Source organism: Pectinophora gossypiella, chromosome 1, assembly GCF_024362695.1.
Source record: "Pectinophora gossypiella chromosome 1, ilPecGoss1.1, whole genome shotgun sequence".
Classification (NCBI taxonomy): domain Eukaryota; kingdom Metazoa; phylum Arthropoda; class Insecta; order Lepidoptera; family Gelechiidae; genus Pectinophora; species Pectinophora gossypiella.
This window is the reverse complement of record NC_065404.1, coordinates 1,329,580-1,349,559: the sequence shown is the minus strand read 5'-3', so window position 1 is coordinate 1,349,559 and position 19,980 is coordinate 1,329,580. Positions and strand designations below refer to the sequence as shown.

The 19,980-nt window shown below is 38.5% G+C and overlaps 1 protein-coding gene across 1 annotated transcript in view; it reads right to left on the bottom strand.

Annotated features, from left to right (window-relative positions):
• LOC126368684 (nephrin) overlaps positions 1-19,980 on the bottom strand; it is a 760,982-nt gene that overhangs the window by 142,404 nt on the left and 598,598 nt on the right. The window contains exons 11-13 of the mRNA XM_050012828.1: positions 11,790-11,979; positions 10,805-10,908; positions 9,725-9,866 (exon numbers count right to left, since the gene is read on the bottom strand). Coding sequence (XP_049868785.1) covers positions 9,725-9,866; positions 10,805-10,908; positions 11,790-11,979 — 436 coding nt within the window. The remainder of the gene's footprint in view (positions 1-9,724; positions 9,867-10,804; positions 10,909-11,789; positions 11,980-19,980) is intronic.

The window sequence follows — 19,980 nt, the reverse complement described above, 5'->3', positions numbered from 1 at the left end:
TGATGATTTTTTAACATTTCTACAAAGAGAATCTGATCAAAATTATGATGGTAGGGAGTACTATTTCATACGAGTTTATTGACATTAGTTACATACTGAAGTATGCAAGCGTTCCCCAGATAATAGGTATTTTCAAAACGTCAAGCTAGCGGGATCAAAGAACTGCCTTTATAACTTTGGAACCGTTGAAGTATTACTTTCGGTATTTTGCAGGGGGTGAGTACTATTTCGGTACTATTTTTTGGCGTTTAAATCAAAGCGAAAGACCTTGTCGTTAACTCTCGCCAAATTTCGCTCACCGTCAAGCTAGCAAGTGCAATAAAACATGGCTATAAATCCAGAACCGTGATGGTACTAATTTTTTTACAACAGGTACTATTTTTTTCAATAAGAGTACTATTTTTTGGTATGGTCAAATTATTTTTTCGTGTCCATTTTTTTTTTGAGGCCGCTAGCTTGACGCACACGCCGACGACGCACCGGCCGCGGCCGAGTCGAGCCGACGACTAGAGAGAGAGAGAGAAGTATGTTTATGGTGCAAGTGACAGAGAAAGAAATAGTATCTGTTCGTATGCCTACTTTATTGGCGAGCGTTGCCCTTGACCCGTGCGCCGGCTATTCACCTGCGCATAGCTGAAGTTGTAGATACGTTATTATTATTATTGATGACATTGATAAAATTTAATAATTAGTAATTTTTATTTGTTTATTTTAAATGTGCGTTCTATGCAGCTTAAAACACAATATGGGACTGAAAAAAATCTATTTTTTTTATGAATTTTGCGACAGGAAACTTCACTTGATACTTATCAACTCAAAGAAATACCTAGTATCTGTTCGTAATGCCTACTTTATTGGCGCGCGTTGCCCTTGATCCGTGAGGCTATTCACGTCCGAGTATCCATCAAGACAGATCAAACAAGCCCTAACTCGGAGGTCTTGCGTCCCAGGATCCTTTAATTATGTCTTAGAACCTTCTTGGCCTATGTGGTCCAGTGGTTGAGCGATGGGATGCGGAGGGTCCGGGTTCGTATTCCGGTGGGGACATATCACAAAAATCTGTTTATAAGGCCTTTGGTTGGGACGTTACAGGCTGATCACCTGATTGTTCGAAAGTAAAATGATCCGTGCTTCGGAAGGTACGTTAAGTCGTTGCTCCCGTCTACTAGGTACTTATGTAAGCACGTAGCCGTTACATGAATATTGTACACAGAACAGGATAGGTTTAATTAGTTCTTTACTGATGATTTAACAATGAGATTTAAAACCACGAATAACTTAGTACTTAGTACCTCGGTACGGTACCAACATGTAACAAGAAAAATAAGATCACTCCTCTCGGACAATTTTTTTCTTTGAACATGCCGACATTGCCTACGCGGCGGAGTTGCCGAACTATCGATAGGTAGATTATCAATTGTTGAACTTGAAAATTGTCTAAACTATCGAAAGTAGTGATAGTACATTTAGATCGATACTAGCGATAGTACCGATAGGTCTTGCTTTGTAACAATAATGGGTATTGATCTAAAAGATCTATCGATAGGTACCTACTATTGTTTTTTTTTTAACTAGGTATCGATAGAATATCGATAGGCAACACTCTGGCGGAGTGTCCGCCCAATTCTAGACGCGATCTCGCTCGATTTTTGTGTAGCGAGGTTTTGCGTAGGTACTTACATACTAAGTTGGTGGATGGTTGACATAGTAGGTAACTAATTACCTAATCTGTGGTGGTTGTGTTAGTTGGTTGTTAGTTATTCTAATGACAACAAAGAATACAATTATTTACTGTTTCAACTGTTTTAGGTAGATAATGGCCCTGATTCCTATGAGTAAATGAATGAATAACCCGGTCGAATCAAAAAGGTATCTCGCTGGTAACTTAATTCTGTCGGTTGTTTTAGATTTCTGCTTAAAATTGACGTGTATTCCATAAATTTTATGCCTGTTGATTATCCGTCCATTTAAGAATAAGAATAAAATAAATTTATAATTTACGATAGACAGAGAAAGAAATAGGATCGGTTCGTAGTGCCTACTTTGTAGGCCGCGCCGCCGCCGCGCCGCCGCCGCGCCGCCGGCGTGCGGCGCGGGGCGCGCGGAGCGGGGCGTGCGGAGCGGGGCGCGCGGCGCGGTGCGTGTGGCCGTTGACCCGTTCGAGCAGCTGTTGTCTCCATTACATCGAAAATTTTCGATAATTTGTCATTATTGTTTTTTTTATTGAAATTTGGGTTCTATGCAGCTAAAAGCACAATATGGAATTGAAAATAATTAAAAACAAAACTCAAAATTTCATGAATTTTGCGACGGAAAATTCCACTAGATATTAACTCAGAATCATGGTCTGAATCATCCCTCTCAGTATTCGTTACGATGTCACTAACACCCAGTATGTAACATCGTAAGTAATATTGAAGGGGATGATTCAGCACTATTATTAATTGCAATTTTCCATTGTAAAGGTATAGAATTTAAAATAATTAAAAAAGAAAAACACAAAAAGAACATCATCTAATTTGCGACGGAAAATTTCCAAATTGGCGAGCGTGAATGAAGACTTTGATGAGAGTGGAAGCGAAAGTGGTCAGGATCGTAATAAGTGAAATTCGGTGGTCTCTATCTTCCCCATCGGGAAATAGGCGTGATCTTATGAATGTATGTATGTGTCGTGGCCAGATCATAGAATTGATCATTTCATGATGTGCTCGATCATTTCATGAAATGGTCATATTTCATGAAATAGAATATCATTCGTTGGCCACATCATGATGTAGTTTAGCCAAATCAATGAACACAAAACGTTTAACGATATGAGCAATTAAATGCATGATTATTTCATGATATGGCCAAACGTTGGCAATCATATCGTAAAATTAGTAACATTATCCACCGATAGTGGCGCTGATGTCGATTATATTTAAAACTTGATTGATATTATAATCGATGAATCAATGTTATTGTTCATTTTTCCATACCGAATAGGTACATAATTAGGAACCTAAGAAATTAATCGACTATTCGCATTTTTATTACACCACATAGCGTGGACACCGCCTACATTAACGATATGGCCAAACGTTGATTGATATATCATTAATCGTTGACGTTTCAACGATATTCATTCAGAATTTGCCTTTCAACTGTTTTAAGACAGTAGTTAAACAAAAACTTTACAAAAAAGGTTATTATAAAGTTAGTGATTATTTAGAAAATATGAATGCATGGGATTAACTGTCTGAGAACTGATATTAGGCAGCTAAATTACTCAATTGCATACCAATATTTTATGTTTATTTTTATTTTTTTTAAAGAACGTCTAGGGCCCTGTGCCGTGGTTTTTCTTGCAGCTTCTTTTCCCCGGCTATACAGGTTGTGAGAAGCTACAGTAGTTTTAGGCGGATGAGACGTTCGTTATGTAAAAATTGACGATTCAAAGTGTAACTATGTTACCTACTGAATAAAGATATTTTTGAATTTGAATTTGAATATGGTCAACTTAAGTTGGCCATTTCATGAAATATGACCATTTCATGAAATGGTCGAGCACATCATGAAATGATCAATTTTACGATCTAAACACGACATATGTAAAGGTACACAAGTAAAGTTTAGCGGTGTTTCTCAAGGTTACCTTCCATACTATGTTACACCTAAAAAATGTATTGATGACTTCAATCTGTTTTGTGGGAGTTAAAAATATCTTTTCGAGATATTATATTAAACTGAATTATTATTTCAGTATAGACGACTACTAGACCCAACCCGTGAATATTTAAAGTTTTTCTTAAAATTGTCAGACGTTAATAAGAATGCAAAAAATTTTGCTTTGTTTTACAATACAATATTTATTCTGAGATAAGAAATTTAATATCGATTTACAAGAAGCTTTGACAATAGACTGTACCGACAAAATTGTGAAAAAAATTGAGACAATCTGTAAAGAGATACAAAGGCAAATGAAATCAATGAAGAACATTAAAAGGCACGATGGAACTCGTCAAACCGTTAAACTTTTATGAAGAAAGCGGCTCTTGATTCGAAACAACAATTAGTAGAATTAGGCTCATTAATTTTGATGAAGACGAATCGTTAATGACAGAACTGGAGTGTAAAATAGACGCAGAGTTCTTTGAAGACGTTTTAAAAGACAGAAACGTTTATAAAATCAGGTTTCATTTTAGACGTAGGTAATAAAGTGAAGGAATTGGGTTCCTCTGAGACACAAAAGGTTTTTTATTGTATCCCTCAAGAGCTTTAAAAGAGGATAATTAAGTTATTTTATATCACTTACACCCCGTACAAGTACATACGGTAGCCATACAAGTAGATATGGGTGTTAGTGACACCGTATCGAATACTGAGGGGGATGATTCAGAGAATGATTCTGATTTGATATCAAGTGGAATTTCCTGTCCAAAAAAATCATGAAATTTTTTGTGTTTTTTTTTTTAATTATTTTCCAATGCATACTTTTGCGACGGAAAATTCCACTTGATATCAACTAAGAATCAACATTCCCATCATGTTCCATTACTAATACTATAATCTAAAGGGAACATAATCCAAATACTAAGTGTTTGATCATCACGTAACCTCCAGTTATAGTATTAAAAACTTTCAAGATTAATACATAATATCCTAAAAGCTCAAAGTTGTAAGTTCTTCGGCAAACATCCCTCAAGCAGTCTAAAACATTCGCTACAAGTTGAGTAATGAAACGCCCCCGCTATTTCCGGACGAGGCAAAAACATAGCAACTAAAAACTCCGGCAAAAAGCAAGCGATGTAAAAATATGATAAAATTGTCATTATTCTCGCTTGAGGCAAATAAAACAAAACGTCGCGATGTTCCGCGGTGGAACATGCAGCCTCAATAAACGTGACATGGATGCGCCGATGATACTGACTCTTGTTATTATTTTATGTTTTACACAAAACTCGGTTGGCATTTTAAAACAATGAATCAGCTTTTGGATAGCAAAGAACGTAGAGCCCACATATTAAGTGGCTGTCAATTACCACTGTTGTGTAACGGGATATAATAATTTTGTACACTGTGTTTGATTGTTTGCGTTCAACTATTTGCCTGATTCAAAGTACTCAAATTAAAATTCAAAATTCAAAAATATCTTTATTCGGTAGGTAACATAGTTACACTGTGAATCGTCAATTTTTACATAACGAACGTCTCATCCGCCTAAAACTACTGCAGCTTCACACAACCTGTATGTATAGCCGGGGAAAAGAAGCTGAAAGAAAAACCTCGGCACAGGGCCCTAGACGTTCTTAAAAAAAAAAACGTAAAATATTATTATACAATTGAGTAATTTAGCTGCCTAATATCAGTTCTCAGATAGTTAATCCCGTGCATTCATATTTTCTAAATAATCACTACCCTTATATCACTAACTCAAGTAACACAGAGCTTTTTTTAATGCTCTGATACAAAAAAAAAAGAGTTTTAGATAACAATGTGTTTTTCGATGTCACTCTTGCTTGTATTCTAATATTATATACCACCATCTTTTATAATGATAAAATTTAATGGAAACAAAATCTGTCAATTTCTTGCCAACTTCAAACTTCGGGTACAGAAAATTGTTTAAATGAAGAATTTAATTTGTCAACTTATAACAATATTAAATTCCGACGTCCGAAGTCTTCTCAGGGAATTAGGTATTACAAAAATGTTTTAGCTTCGTTCAAAACTCTAAAATAACTAAGTGTCAGTTTATTAACTTGAGTTGTCTTTCTCAGAAAAAAATCTACCTAAGATGAATTATAAATTAGTAAAATAAATTAATCCTTTTCGATTATTTTGTATCTTCACCGATCGCTAAACATTTTCCTACGGTTTAAAAGCAACTTTTTAACTCAATGAACATAACATACATCCATCGCAAAATGAACTAAGTACCCTACCCACACCGAGCATTCTATTAGATCAACGTGATAGCCGAATCGCCATCTGTAATATTGAGCTGTGTAAAAGAAAACTGCACTTTAGATAAATTAATAATCAAAAGAACTGTCACAGAAATATAGAAATTCACACTTGTAAGTATGGCTAATAGCTTTTTGAAGATACGGCAACGCTGACAATCCTCACAGGAGATATTATGAAATGAACATCTTCCTGAATCGAGCAATTCAAGTCCATAAATCGAGCTCAAGTGCAATCTATTATGCTAGGCAAGTATTATCTCCTATCCTGTGGGTTATGAGGAGGATTACCAACCTCAACAACCCTGGTGTCAGAGTTATTATTAAGCCGCCAAAGGCCCCTGACATGGCTTATGTAACGACTACTAACTATAAATAAGTAGTAACCGGGACCAACGGCTTATCGTGCCTTCCGAAGCACGGATCTTCTTAATTTGACAATCAGGTGATCAGCCTGTAATGTCCTAACCAAACTAGGGATCACAAAGTCATTATTGTGATTTGTCCCCACCGGGATTCGAACCTTGACCTCCGAATCGTGAGCACAACACTCAACCACTGGACTACCGAGGCCGCCACAGTTACTTATAGATAGATCAAATTGTATCTAATGTTCATTTTTCCAGTTAAAAATATAATTATATTTATTTATAATTAAGCTAAAAAATGTTTGCTCTTTTTAGACTTTGGAACAGAATTTCTAAAGTACTTATGTACCTTTTGCCAGTCTTAGAACCTACTGTTCCCTCAATAACAGACAAAATTCGCTCAAAAGTAGACTCTAATTATACAATTACAGCAGCTTCTATTTGCAATTTAAACTTTCGCCATACTGTCTCGGGTTATGCCTACATTTCATACCTAAGGGCTCCGTACAAAGTGAAAATTCGTGTAAACATGCCATCTCATTAAAATTTCCACGCGTTAATTTTAAATTAGCATGTGCTCGAATACGTTGACAAGTTGTACTTGTCTTAACTTGAGCTTAATTTGTTTCGAATGAATGTTTAGTAAACATTGATAATAACTCAAATGACTATGGTGAGAGTTCCGTAAAGGGTACTTAGCTCGGTTTTGTTATAGCTACGACATATTCAGGTCTCGAATTGTAGGAATTAATTAAAACAAATGCACAACATACACGCGTAATACTCAGTGAACAGGCACCTTCTGGGCGAGCTCCATCTTAGGCCTCGTCAATGCCTTCGGGCAAGTCTGGAGCCAAGAGCAAACCCCTCAAAGGTAAAAAAAAATCAAAAAACAAATCACATACATACATACATAAGTGAATCTATAGACAAAAATAGATAACCAAAAATCAAATCGGGTTTGCGGACTAAAACATTTTTTGCCGTGTTGAAATGAACATAGACATGAATGTTTTTGAAATTTATACTTGTACAGTTGTCAATCAAATTATTTTCCTCAATGACACATGCCTTTAACAGCATCACGCACATCTCGAAGCTTGAGCAGTTCCAATTATGTGCTCGTGAAAACATTACCAAAGCAACCTTTCAAGTCGCGAAGAAAAACAAAAACGACAATTTAGATTTTATTCAAAGCACGCATTCAAGCATAACTTTGTACACGTGCCTGGTTGTCTTTGATGTTATTTCCTGAGCCTTTGAACAAACTGTTACTAGAACGTGTTTCTTTGGAAAAAAACTTGTTGGGAATGATATAAGGGGGTGTTAGAGACCGCACATCAGCACCTCCGTGTCAGATTACTTGTGCAATATTAAAACAATGCTGCCACACACGCGTACAAACAAATTGCCTTTAAGTTACGCTCTGAAACCACGTAGGATTCGTTTGAAGAACCTTAAAAAATCATTTATTCGTAATAAACATTACAGTCAAAACAAAAATACACATTATATAAAAAATTTGAAGAATGTTTACAAAAGCACGCTGCAAGCTGACACTTTTACTTTTCTAGGAGCATGATGTGATTAATATTTCATAATCAAAATCATACCAGTTTGTAACTAGTGGGCGGCGATGTTTGCGACGTAGGTCTAACGATAAGCACGGTGTGATATGGATTCTTATCAGCCTTGTTCATCTTGCAATGGATGTACTTCTGACTAAACTCCAATTAAGATCTATTCATGAGCGTGTGTTGTTTGAGATTAACGCGGTTATTATCATAATTAAAACACATAATACCGGGTTCTTACCGCATTGTTATCCAGGATATGAGACTCCTGATATTACAACACTGTTGCATTTGAATCAAATGTAGAAACAAGCGGCAATTCAGAGGGTAGACAGATATGTTTGCCCTTAGAAAATTATGGATCCACCTACTCCACTTCAATTTCATCAGTCACCTCGTGATTATGGCATTTGCAACGTTATATCCCTGATAATAACGCGGTAAGAACCCGGTATTATATGTTTTACTTGCAGCTTTTAATTATGTAGTTTTTTTATATCGTTATGTTTTGTGTTATCACAACACATAACGATATAAAACCACTTGTGAATAAACTCACTTTATTAACGAATATCGAAGATGTTAAGGTGAAAACAAAGGAGTTAAAATTCAACAGGATGAGACACGTTGTTTTAAAAAAATAAAAATAATATGAGGATCAAATTAAACAATATAGCAAATTGAGGAAAAACGGAACACTATAGAATTTCCTTCCATTAATGGGAAAATGCTTTAAATTATCAGTCAGACAGAGTACGGTATGGAGGCAGTAAGCTTTAATTTAATGCAAGATACCTAGTAAAATATTTTAGCTTGGCGTAGACCTGACATTTATATTATTACTTTTAGTCTATGCGCCTCTTGAGTAACGAGAGAGAACTTTGCTTATTAATAAAGTATTTCCTTATTCTGAAACAGGGATTCCCGGGATCATATACGAGCGCAGAAAACAAAAGTCCAATGGAACAAAACAGTTTTAAATTACTCAAAAACAAAGCATTTTGTTGTTTTAAAATAAAAGTCAAAAAAATATGCCGTCACAAAAAGCTACTATTCGATTTGTATTCGAAATAAATTATCGAATATTCATAAATATTATTCAAGCTGCAAATAGTCTGAAAAGGTTGTTGATTTTTGAAGCTTTACAAGTCGCTGTAAAATATTAATTTGTTGTTTCGGATAGCTGCGACAGGAATTAGTTGTCAAAATAATAAAAGAGCTCTTGGTTTGCTAACGCAACTGATGAATTAAGTGATCTAGCAACCTAAAAGTCAAGACAGTTGGCGATCCTTCTTTGACTTTTAAACAATTAACTTGCTGAAATACAGGGCTGGTTACACCGTACCGAATACTGAGGACGATGATTCAAACACAAAAAAGCATGAATTTTGCGACGGAAAATTCTACTTGATATTAACTCAGAATCATGAGCTGAATGCATTCGGTACGGTGTCACTAGCCCTGTATAGAAGATACAAAGGTCTTCTCTTGTGTGGGTTCTAAGGTGGATTACCAACCTCATCAACTCTGGTGTCAGGATTACTATTGAGCCGCCAAAACAGTACAGTAGCCCTGACATGACTCATGTAACGACTTCTTACTTACATCAGTAAGTAGTACCCGGGACCAATGGTTTAACATGCCTTCCGAAGCACGGATCAGCTTACTTTCGGACAATCAGGTGATCAGCCTATAATGTCCTAACCAAACTAGGAATCACGAAGTGATTATTGTGATATGTCCCCACCGGGATTCGAACCTGGGACCTCCGGATCGTGAGCCTAATGCTCAACCACTGGACCACGGAGGCCATTACAATACAAAGGTAAGAACTTGCCTTGGAATGTGGTCGCTGCCAGAGTAGACTTCGAGTAGGAATTTCTGTGGCAGGCCCCCGTCGAAGCCTGCCACACACGACACTTCCACCGAGTCTGATGTCTGATTCCACAAGGTGCAGTTGCGAGGCGCGTGAGGTTTGCCTGAGAAAAGGAATATAAATAAAATAAGCAAATCGATAGAAGAACGAAAGTGACAATAACGGAAGTAAAAGTAACGAAAGTAACAGTAACGAAAGTAACAGTAACGAAAGTAGCAGTAACGAAAGTAATAGTAACGAAAGTAACAGTAACGAAAGTAACAGTAACGAAAGTGACAGTAAGGAAAGTGACAGTAACTTAAGTAACAGTAACGAAAGTGACAGTAACGAAATTAACAGTAACGAAAGTGACAGTAACGAAAGTAACAGTAACGAAAGTAACAGTAACGAAAGTAACAGTAACGAAAGTAACAGTAACGAAAGTAATAGTAACGAAAGTAATAGTAACGAAAGTAACGGTAACGCAAGTAACAGTAACGAAAGTAACAGTAACTTAAGTAGCAGTAACGAAAGTAACATAACTTAAGTAACAGTAACGAAAGTAACAGTGACTGTTACCCTTCTATACGAAATATTACTTTTTATCTTATGGCCGTACTAAATGTACAGTAACAATTACTGATGCTAGCCCAGATCAGCAAATTTATACGTTTTTGTGTCGAGCACTAAATATAGTTAGGTTGTTTGTTGCTGGTAAACAGGATCATAAGTTGAAGGCAAAACATCCTCTCCATAGCTTTATCCCGTTCCCCACGGGGTTCGCTTACCTAACCTTAATATTTGACAGGTGCGGTTTATTAAAGAAGCGACTGCCTGTCTGACGTTCCAACCCGCGAAGGGAAACACAGCTCAATACAGGTTAGATAACATAACTTCGAAATGCATTTCTCAGGTATGTGGGTTTCCTGACGATGTTTTCCATCACCGTTGCATTTAAGATCCAAACGTGAAATGGGATTGGAACCTGCTATCTCAGAGTGAAAGTCAAGTGTTCTTCTAACCAGGCTATCACAGCTCAGAAGACGTTAAAGTTAAACTTACCCGCAGCCACCATTTGAAAGACGCACGGCGACAGCTGTGATCCAACTTCATTGGATGCTGAGCACGACAGTGTCCCATAGTCCAAGTCTGCTACTGGAGTGTATCTGATCGGAAACAAAGAAAAGAGATCCTTGTAGAAAGCTGTTCTCGAGTCTAAAATGCTATATCTATGTACAAGTTTGAAATCAGAATCATTACATAAACAGCCTATATACGTCCCACTGCTGGGCACAGGCCTCCCCTCAATCAACCGGAGGGGATACTCCTACTCTTACTCCACCACGCTGCTCCACTGCGGGTTGGTGAAGGTGTTTTTACGGCTAATAGCTGGGACCAACAGCTAAACGTGATCTCCGAAGCACGGAATCATCTTACTTTTGCAGACAATCAGGCGATTCAAGCCTGAAAAGTCCTTACCAAACAAAGGACAGTCTCACAAAGTGATTTCGACCATGTCCCCATCAGGAATCGAACCCGGACCTCCAGATCGTGAGCCTGACGCTCTAACCACTAGACCACGGAGGCCAGAATCAGTAATTCAATGTAATTGTCATGGATAAACTTGTTAAAGGTCAATTTCACATTATTGAATATACGTCAAGATAGAAAGGCACCTTAACATGACTCATGTAACGACATGTACTTACATCAGTAAGTGGTAACCGGGACCGACGGCTTAACGTACCTTCTGAAGCACTGATCATCTTACTTTCGTATAAATAGGTGATCAGCCTGCAACGTCCTAACCTAACAGGGCTCACAAAGTGACTATTGTGATTAGTCTCCCCGGGATTCGAACTCTGGACCACCGGATCGTGAGCCCAAACCCTTAACAACCTTAACAACCAATGACCACGGTGGTCATTCTATATACCATTCGGATATCACGGCTGATAAAATTGAGTGAGAGAATATACCATATTGTATGGACTTCGATTGGCATAATGGCAGGAAGACAGAAGGAAAGAATGGAAGGAAAACTTACTTGAGACTACTGGCGCTGCCGTTGCTGGTGTACCTGTCGGCGGCGACGTCGATGGTCTCCCCGGAGTTGTTGAACTTCCACTTGAAGACCGCGGCTGGTGGGTCGGCGTCCACCTCGCACACTATCACCACAGACTCGCCCCGCGCCGCACCCACCACGGCAACCCCACCAGTACGGCACGACGGAGCATCTGTTGACAATGAAGTCATGTTGAGAATAATCGACGTAAGCTTTCATTGTGACGGAATTCAAATCCAAAAATATATCAATCCAGTAGCTAACACAGTTACACTTTTTTCACATAACGAACGTTTCATCACCCTAAAACTACTGCAGTTGCTCACAACCTGTATAACGGAGGAAAAAAACCGCAAGAAAAACCATGGCATGCGGTCCTAGACTTTGTTAAAAACTATATTTTGGTTTTTTTTTTGTTCAAAGTAACAATATTAAGATTTCACAATAAAAATACGGTGTGTCATACTCATAAACATATCAATAGGTTTTACTGTACACCGTAACTTATCGTCTACATTTTGTAGGTAGATACAATAAAAAATATATTAAGTAGATAAAATGAGTTCTTCACGGGGTCCGCTTACTTAACCTGGAGATTTGACAGGTCCGGTTTTTTACAGAAGCGACTGCCCGTGTACAACCAACCCGCGAAGGGAAAACCAACACAGATTAGGTAACATACCTCCGAAACACATTTCTCAGGAATGTGGGTTTCTTCACGATGTTTTCCTTCACCGTTGAGTACGTGATAAACATTTAAAATACGAACATAATTTTTTAAAAAAAACGTCGAAAATCATTGGTCCGTGTTGGGATACTAACCAGATTAGGAAATAGCTAGAACGCGGCTCAAATACTAGGTACCTAATGAGGTATTAAGGCCCTCGACGTAAAACTAGCTTTTCAGGATTCAAAATTCATGCAACTTAAACATAATAATATAATTATGATTCGATCGATACGTCACATTCCAATATTTAAAAAGAAACACGCAATTACCTTATAATATTCCTGACGTTGCAGACGTGTTGCGTCGGCCAAGGTCACAGAATGACTGGCGACGAGGCGAGTACTTGTTACAAAGAAGATATTGTGAGTGAACTACCCTCGCTTCACTATTATTTTTTGTATGGCAACAAGACACTCACAGTGTCCACAGATTCGACTTTTATCGTTGAATTTTACGCTGCCGACAATTTAAAAGTTTTTTTCGTAATGATAATCCGTAGGGCAGATTTTAGGTCGCCGGTTGCTTTTTGTTTTAAGTAGTGTATAATATCTTGTATCGACTCAACCATCAAAATATACTTTGACATAGCGTCACGCTTGTATCCTGAAGGGGTAGGCAGAGGTGTATAGTATACACCTCGCCAGCTATGTTTAAGTCCCATGTACGTACAAACAACAATTCTTCTTCTATCGTGTGGGTTATGAGGTGGATTACCAATCTCATCAACCCTGGTGTCAGGGTTACTATTCAGCCGCTAAAGGCCCCTGACATGGCTCATGTAACGACTACTAACTTGTATCAGTAAGTAGTAACCGGGAGCAACGGCTTAACGTGCCTTCCGAAGCATGGATCATCTTACTTTCGGACAATTTGGTGATCAGCCTGTAATGTCCTAAGCAAACTAGGGATCACAAAGTAATTTACGTTATATGTCCCCACCGGGATTTGAATCCGGGACCTCCGGATCGGGAGCCGAACGCTCAAACCACTGGCTCACGGAGGCCGTTTATAAACAACAATAACAATATATTTCAAATTGATCTAAATCCTATAAGCCTCTTTTGACCATACGAGAAGTGATTGGTTCGAATATAGATATCTGAAAAACGGGGTCAGCTTAAATAGACCTTCAGAGGTCGCGGCGGCTGTTGGGCCGCCCGACCCTTTCATCGTCAAATCTAAACCTAAATCTAAACAACATCGTTTTTTATCAAATGGATTCGATCCATCAATTCAACTGCCAATTCGTCTTCATAGCAACTAGACATGCAAGTTTCAATTTACCTAGGAGAAAAGATATGCTAACGATTGCATACGAGAATACGATTTAGGTGATAGCACATTGTTGGCGGGAAGCAAATAGCGATTTGCTTCAGTCTTCCCCGATAATCGAGTTTTATCATTATTTTTGAACCTCGTAAATAATGTATACAGTGTTAGTGAAGTCAGAAATTTTAATAAGTCTTGAGTAAAAAAAATATTGTCATAAACATGTTTACTGCGAATACTTATAAAACTTACTCTCGTAAATACAGGGTGTTAGTAACATCGTAACGAATACTCAGGTGGATAATTCAGACCATGACTCTGAGTTAATATCAAATGGAAATCCCTGTCGGAAAATTCATGAAAAAGTGATTTTCCGTTCCATACTTTTGCGACGGAAAATTCCACTTGATATCTAATCAGAATCATGGTCTGAATCATCCCTTAAAGTTTTCGTTACGATGTCACTAACACCCTGTACATCGTTATCCCTGTCAATAGTATCGACAATTACGTTATTTAGGGACACGATAATAGCATAGAATAAGAAATAATACAGCATGTAGTACCTACGAATGTACGTAAAAATGCATTTCCCAGGAATGTTGGTTTCCTCACGATGTTTTCCTTCACCGCTGAGCACGTGGTAATCATTTAAGATCAAATTCAAATTAAAAAATATCTTTATTCAGTAGGTAACATAGTTACACTTTGAATCGTCAATTTTTACATAACGAACGTTTCAACATCCAAACATGAATTCGAAAGCAAATTCGACAATAATTGGTTTAGGTCTGTGCTGGATTTGAACCTGCGACCTCAAAGTGAGAGGCAAGCGTTTTACCAACTGGGCTACCATGGCTTTCATCGTTCGGCTTTTGGGCTACCAATATTCAAGTTTAACCATTATTCCGCGGTCAGTTGGTGAATGGGCAATTTTATTTCGGAAATAGGTTTTTCACTTGACGGTAAGTGACAGAGTGACATGTGGTCTACGCTTGCCTAATTAACGTTTATATTAATAGTTCTCAACCGGACCTGTCAAATCTTCAGGTTAGGTAAGCGGACCCTGTGAAAAACGGGATGACGCTAGGGAGATTATTTTGGATTGACAGGGAAATGGCGGACGGATGTTTTTAAAGCGGAAAACGTAGAAAATTATGAAACGTTTAAAATAAGCAAAGGTAAAGATAATAATAATCGTTTTCTTCATGCCCTATCCCACATTTTTTTTTATTAATCTAGTACTCAACACCTTCAAGTACCGTTCGTGCCTCACCCAACAGGATCCATATAATACGAGTACCAGGGTCGTGGTTCACGCCGCGACTTGTGGTGAGTGAGGCCCTTTTATCTCAGGACGTCCACCACCACCTTATGATCATTGTAACTAACATCCTCCTATGCTTTTTGTAATTGTTTTGTGAATTTTTTTTAAGTGGTGTTATTGTCTTGTCTTTGTATGTGGCGTCCTTTTATAATAAACAATTTCTATTCTATTCTATTCAAGTCTTATAATGGATTGGTTGAATTATGACGTCCTGCTATCAAGCCACCTTGTGGTAAGACTTACGTAACATTTATGTCATCGTCATCATCTCTCTACCGTTATGCCGCTTCTCACAGGGTTTGCTTACCTAACCTAAAAAATATAAGTCAGTTTTATTACAGAAGCTGCCTATCTAGCCTTCTAATCCGAAGGGAAAACCAGTCTAATACAGGTTAGGTCACATACCTCCTCCACGATGTTTTCCAACGTCGCTGTGCACGTGATAGTAAGTTATGATCTTAACATGAATTTAGAAACAAGTTCAAAAATCATTAGTGTAGGCCTGTACTGGGATTTGTGCACAGTGCCTCCGTGGTCTAGTGGTTAGAGCGTTAGGCTCACGATCTGGAGGTCCGGGTTCGATTCCCGATGGGGACATTGTCGAAATCACTTTGTGAGACTGTCCTTTGTTTGGTAAGGACTTTTCAGGCTTGAATCACCTGATTGTGCGAAAAAATAAGATGATTCCGTGCTTCGGAGGGCACGTTAAGCCGTTAGTCCCGGCTATTAGTCGTAAAACCACCTCCACCAACCCGCAGTCGAGCAGCGTGGTGGAGTATGCTCCATACCCCCTCCGGTTGATTGAGGGGAGGCCTGTGCCCAGCAGTGGGACGTATATAGGCAGTTTCTGTACCTCACAGTGAGAGTCAAGCGTTCATTCAACTGGGCTACCACGATTTTTAAAGTAATATTTATGTATATACCATTACGCCATTATGCTTCTATTTTTGATAAATCCTAATTAAGCACGTACCCAATTTAATTAATGTAATGATCATGTTATCCTTATTACCTTTTTAGTTTAACACATAATGGAATGTGGAAAATGAAAAGTACTTACCCTTAAATAACAATATAACATACATCATTATCATCTCAGACCTTTACATCTTTATCAGATGATTCAAACAGCGTTTCTGTGGTAGCTTTTAAAATGGCTGTAAAGTCCGATGCGAGAGCGACAGTAGCGGCCGCACGACTGGCATTGTAGTTGAGGGTTACTAGATGGTACAGGTGGTAAATCGGCCCTTTATTTTTGTGTCACCTTTCTGATGGCGTATATTTGGCCAGTGAATATAACATACATACATAACACAAATAGCCTTTTACCGTCCCACTGCTGGGCACAGGCCTCCACTGAATCAACCGGAAAAGGTATGGAACATACTCCACCACGCTGCTCTACTGCGTGGAGGTATTTGGGCTAGTAGCCCTGTGACCAACGGCTTAACTTGCCTTCTGAAGCACGGAATCATCTTACTTTTTCAGACAAACAGGTTATTCAGCCTGTAATGTCCCAGGCAAACAAAAGACAGTCTCATAAAGTGATTTTCGATTTTGCCCCCGTCAAGAATCGAAGCCGGATCTCCGGGTCGTGAGCCCGATGCTCTAACCACTAGACTACGGAGGCTATTACAAAGCTACGTTTTATGTTTTATCCAGGAAAACTTCCTCAATTTTGCCTTTTTACCTCTACAAATCTATGTCGAATCCTTGCCTGCTTAAGGAGATCCTCTAATGAAATCCCTCAGATTCGATCAGACGCAATGAGGCGGCTCGTTACGTGAGAAAAGTCCAAAAGTCTACGAGTATGCCGACACATGTGTCCCTGATTATTCCAATCTACCGAGAGTCAAATGTGATCTGGCGATCTCATTTCGCATATTCATGACCTCCTAGATATGAGTTCGGGGAAGGGTATTTTGATTCGATCATGTCCTTCAATCGACCTCTTAATGCTGTTTGAAATGAGGAATTTTCCAGGCTAAGTTCCCCAAAGAAAATATGGATGGCACTGTACGGTCACGAGTACTAATATGCACTTTGATACCATGTCACATAAACTTTTCTGACAAATTGTACCGTAAGTCTCAATAAATGTCAAATATGATAGTGTGACAGGGTTCTAAAGTGGGTACATGATATTACTCATGACTGTACAGATTTGCCTTGGCATAACAGACATAAGCAACTTTTAGTTTCTTTTTTAGGTATAAATGACACCCAGGCACAATACAATTGGGTCGTGTAATAAGTTCATGATAAATTATGAAATTCTGATCACTTACTTAATAAAGATAGATCTAAAACTAACGAAAAACTTTTTCTTTTTTCTATTTAATTTTATTTTCATGCAAACTCCATAGTAATTTCGTGTTTTGACATTTAGTAAAAAGTAACTGATTTGACTAGTTGGAAATTAGTCTATTCTCAAAAGTACAAAACCGGTTGCTTTATGAAAAGTAGCCATAGTGTTTGTTTGCTCAAAGGCAGTAAAAAGCTTAAAATGTTTCGTAATTTTTCCCCAACACCGAAATAAATGCCCTAAACATAACCTAGCTTAATGGAGGATTTCTAGGTAGGAATTTTAGGTTTATGACTGTAATAAATTGTAAGCCTAACCTTTATTGATGCCTGTTTGTTATTGTCTATACCTATAATGAGTGTCTGACATTTTATGAGTAATGGAAAAAGCGTGTAAAGTAGTCGGCAAATAATAACAGAAAAATCATTTCTTATTTTCTTATTGCTGACATTTTAGTTTCAGCATAGAATAGACTGTGGAAGGTATAGGTGTGGAATAATAACTATAATTTTTTTTTGACGTGACTTATTGTAGATTAACTACTTGGCCGGACAAATGGGGAGCGCTGAGGGCTCTCACCCGGTACAACGTTTAAGACAACAGGCCCGAGGGTGCCAACTGGGCGCGAACCTCGACTCAGGGCGTCGTCTGAGAGGAAGAATATTTGAAAGACTTAATCGCGATAGCGATAAGCGCTGAATGAGGGAAATCGTCCACCACGCCGGCGGGTTTCGGTATCGGGGTTCGGAAATAAACTACACATTATTTTTAGGTTATATCCACACAAAAATAATGGCACGAAGTAGGTACCTGCTATTTGGAAGATGAAAGCTGGGGCGAAACTAAAAATAACGTTTTTTTTAGACAAGTACATTTGTATATTTTGTTGTTTCATTTCTTCACTTGAAGACAATCTGTGTTCAAGAATCCACGATAGCCTTATTCAGAGAATGCAGAAGAAGCTGCAGAAGTTTTAGGTGGATGAGACGTTCGTTATGTAAAAATTAACAATTCAAATTGTAACTATGTTACCTACTGAATAAAGATATTTTTGAATTTGAATTTGTGACTTTCATCGAAGTGTCACGGGTTGGAATACCGGTTCGGACTGAATTCGACTTCAATACAATACAATACAAATACACTTTATTGCAGCAACATAAAAAGAAATAATTAGAAAAAGACGGCAGGCAAGGCGAAGCGGAATGGCGGCCTTATCGCTTAAAGCGACAAGGTCGACTTCATGAGTTGAATTCATATTATTATTTGGATCATATATAATTGATTGGTTTTCAGGATTGGTGCCTTGTTAATGCCAATCTTCTTCTTCTATCGTGTGGGTTGTGAGGCGGAGTACCAACCTCATCAACCCTGGTGTCAGGGTTACTATTGATCCGCCAAAGGCCCCTGACATGGCTCATGTAACGACTACTTACATCAGTAAGTAGTAACCGGGACCAATGGCTTAACGTGCCTTTCGAAGCACGGATCATCTTACTTTAGGAAAATCAGGTGATCAGCCTGTAATGTCTGATTAGCCTGTAACAACCTTGACACCAGGGTTGATACGGTTGGTAATCCACCTCACAACGCATACATTCTTTGCCCGTAGAGAAGAAGACTAGATACTGTTCCAGTTGGATTTTACAATATAATTAAAACGTTGTCGCTACATAAATAAACAATTTATCCAACAAGCGTCATTCCCCAAACTAGGTGTAAACTGACGGGCGCAATTATCAAACCGGACGATAAACACCACATTCCACTCGAAAAACTTATCCGACAAATTGGTTGGTGTCAGTGCCGATTATATGGGACTTTTATTAGGTTTTTGTCGCGCGTGGGGCGTGGCGGTCACGATTCCGTGTCATTTGTCGTACGACTAATTGCGCGTGAAATTGTGTGCGCGACATAATGAAAAGGGAACGTGACGCGACAGTCAGAATAGTATCACTTACGATTTGGATCTAGACGGATAAAGTCAAATAAGGAAAAGAAAGGGGGGGTAATTTTAGCTTGTTGAAACGTGTCGAAAACTTCAATCTTATCACATTGTATGTCAGGGTTGATGGGGTTGGTAATCCACCTCACAATCCACACGATAGAAGAAGACATTCTGTGTGATGTAGAAGGGACCAATTTAATAAGTCACATTTGACGTTTCCTATATGTCATAGTAATCAGGTTTTTTCCAAGCTCGCTCGCGTTTATTGTAACTCTGACGCTGTTAAGTGTGATCTGTTATGTTGGCCCTACTTTAGTGGTCAATAGTCATTCTAAAAGTTTAAGTTACAGTAACATAACATAAACAGCCTATATACGTCCCACTGCTGGGCACAGGCCACCCCTCAATCAACCGGAGGGGGTATGGAGCATACTCTACGACGCTGCTCCACTGCGGGTTGGTGGAGGTTTTTTACGGCTAATAGCCGGGACCAACGGCTTAACGTGCCCTCCGAAGCACGGAATCATCTTACCTTTTCGGACAATCTGGTTATTCAAGCCTGAAAAGTCCTTACCAATCAAAGGACAGTCTCAC